General features: G+C 39.2%; 1 protein-coding gene across 1 annotated transcript; it reads left to right on the top strand.

Annotated features, from left to right (window-relative positions):
• Nucleotides 1-6: 6 nt before the first annotated feature.
• Nucleotides 7-2,252, top strand: CDKN2AIP (CDKN2A interacting protein). Its single transcript, XM_034772759.1, has one exon. It carries the CDS (start codon nucleotides 31-33, stop codon nucleotides 796-798), a length of 768 nt encoding a protein of 255 aa, XP_034628650.1. The 5' UTR covers nucleotides 7-30; the 3' UTR covers nucleotides 799-2,252.
• The last annotated feature ends 818 nt before the right edge of the window (nucleotides 2,253-3,070 follow it).

Genomic DNA, 3,070 nt, shown 5'->3' on the forward strand with positions numbered 1-3,070 from the left:
GCTACCAAAAGCGGCTCCCAGGCCAGCGCTATGGCGACGGCTACCAAAAGCGGCTCCCAGGCCAGCGCTATGGCGACGGCTACCAAAAGCGGCTCCCAGGCCAGCGCTGTGGCGACGGCTACCAAAAGCGGCTCCCAGGCCAGCGCTGTGGCGACGGCTACCAAAAGCAGCTCCCTGGCTAGCGCTCCGCCGGCGGCGACGGCTACCAAAAGCAGCTCCCTGGCCAGCGCTCTACTGGTGGCTTCCAAAAGCAGCTCCCAGGCCGGCGCTCCACCGGTGGCTTCCAAAAGCAGCTCCCAGACTACTGAAAGTCCCGCTAAAGTGTCATGGAAGCCATTAACAAGTGAAGATGCAAAAGAAAGACAGCCTTTTTTCAATAGACTGTACAAATCTGTGGCCTGGAAGTTGGTTGCTGTTGGAGGTTTTAGTCCCAATGTCAATCATGCAGAACTTCTAAACTCATCCATTCAGTCTGTGAAAGCCACTTTAGATGTAACTTTTGTTCCACTGAAGGAACTTGCAGACTTACCTCAAAATAAAAGCTCTCATGAAAATATAGTTTGTGAACTGAGGTGCAAGTCTGTTTATTTGGGTACTGGCTGTGGAAAAAGTAAGGAAAATGCCAAAGCTATAGCTTCAAGGGAAGCTTTGAAATTATTTCTAAAGAAGAAAGTTATTGTAAAGATATGTAAAAGAAAGTACAAAGGACGTGAAATTGAAGATTTGGTACTTCTTGATGAAGAATCAAAACCCTCAAATTTACCCCCAGCTTTAAGGAATCCTCAAGAGATCCTGTAGGACACACAAGAACTGAGGGTTACTTTTGTACTCTGAAAATGTAGGCTTCCAGATATTTTGTATTTCTCAGTTTTGCAGAACTACATTATTGTTCCTTTCACACGGTAGCAATTGTAAATAACTTCTTATAGATCACAAGAAGTGTGCATTTAAAGGTATGCCTTAATATAGAGCACACTAGCGTGCTGTTTTATTTGCTAAATAGTCTACCTAAGTCTTCTAATTTTAATTAAAAGATTAAGGTACAATTTGATTAAAGTCTAATAATTTTGTAATTCTTACAATTTGGTGGTAGTGTGCTCAGTTGTCTACCATGTCTTTTTAGCTGCATAGGAATGTATATAGGGACCATAGTATTTGAATGGTTGAAAGTTGTTAAATTTCAAGGAAAAGGTTGTCTGTTTGAAATTTGTTGCCCATAATGTTCACTATTCTTGTTGAAAAGAGAGAAAATAGTTGGCTGACTATTTTTATGAAAAGTTGTAACATTTTAAAGTTAATCCTAAAATATGTGATCCTGTTTAACATTATTACAATAGCAAATTGTCAGTAAATAATAATCAGGGTGATTTCAACCACCAAAACTCTTTAAGCAAATTAAACTTGTGAAATACCATTTACACTTTGTTTTTCAGATAAACATGGATTTCTATATAAGCATATTTTATGACTGCTACTATTAAAAATAATAAACTTTTGGGATATCCTCACTTTTAATATTTTGTTTTGGATATTAAATGCTTTAAAAACTGACCATTTTGATAAAAGTTAGTAACATCTTTTTGGGAAAAAAAAAAACCTTATACATTAAACTGGGTCAGAAGCATCTGTGAAAATGATCAACAGAGCAGTACTTCTTTTTTTTTATATAAAAAGAAAAATGTACACTGGCTTCAATGTGGAAGGGTTTCAAGGTGTAGTTACTGGTGGTTCTTATTGTTTTATTAAGATGCACAAGAGATACTAATGTAAAACTAGAATAACAATATTTTCCAATAAATAATGGAATGTATACTATTCCCACTCTATCATCAATTAAATGTGGGGCAGAGGAAATGCAGGTGCTTCTGCTGGGTTGAGTGTGTCTTCTGAAATGAGTTTACACATATTTTGAGCCTTATTTTACTCTGTTTACACACTCAGTTCTCACACTGATATCAGGAAGTTTCATACAAAGATCAAGGGAAACCATGGCCCTTTAGGTGCAGCAGTCTGGAAAGAATTATAAATGGAGTGTATAAAACACTGGATAATAAAAGTAATGGCTAAGAGCATGTTGTTCATAGTGTTTTTTCAATTCTGTGAAAGGAGTTTCTCAAATTTAAAATGGTGGTAGTTAGGCACTTTTTCTATGTAAAAATGTGCTATCTTACTCAACAGATCTGCTCTATACTATCAATATCAAATTCTACGACTGGTATCACTGTAGAACTAATAAAAGTTGAGGAATGGTCTACATGGTTCTCTTCAGTCCTGTGAATTGACAAAACTACTTTCTGATTCCCGAATCTCTGATGGTATCATAGAAGGCAGATTACAGCTTGATGGTGAGTTTGCTGCACCAACAATTGGAAAAAAAATTGTCATTAGATTAAATTTGATAGGTAAGAAAATGTAGGGATGGTGTAGTGGTTAGGGTACTATCTTAGGTTACTGAAGACTGGGTTCATTTTCCTGCTCTGCCACAGGCTTGGTGTGTGACCTTGGACAATACCTTTGAAGATCTGGACCTTAGTCTCTGTCTCAGTTTCCCATTTGGGAAAATAGGGATAATAGTACTTCCCTACCTCAGAGGGTTGTGAGTGAGGATAAATACGTTAAAGATTGTGAGGCGCTCAGATTCTATGGTAACAAAAGCACCTAAGCTCTAGACACTTGATTGCAATACATTAAAGTGATTATTCTATAACGATTTTGCATAATGAACTCATTGGTGGTAAAGTATGTAGCTTTTGATTTCAGTGAGAGTTCTGTGTGCAGTGCAGCTGAAGAAGTGGCCCCATTCTCCTCCTCTTCCTCATCCACAAAATCCTCCTCCGAGTTGCATGAGACTCCCCCTTGCACGTATCCACGGACAGTAGTGGGGTAGTAGTAGGGTCCCCCCCAGAATGCCATGCAGCTGATCATAGAAGCGGCATGTATGGGGCTCTGACCCAGAGCAACTGTTTTCCTCCTTTGTCTTTTGATAGGCTTGCCTGAGCTTGACTTTCACGCAGCACGGCTGTGTGTCCCTGTTGTAGCCTCTGTCCATCATGCCCTGTGCGATTTTGGT

Source organism: Trachemys scripta, chromosome 5 (genome assembly GCF_013100865.1).
Source record: "Trachemys scripta elegans isolate TJP31775 chromosome 5, CAS_Tse_1.0, whole genome shotgun sequence".
In the NCBI taxonomy this organism is placed as follows: Eukaryota; Metazoa; Chordata; order Testudines; family Emydidae; genus Trachemys; species Trachemys scripta.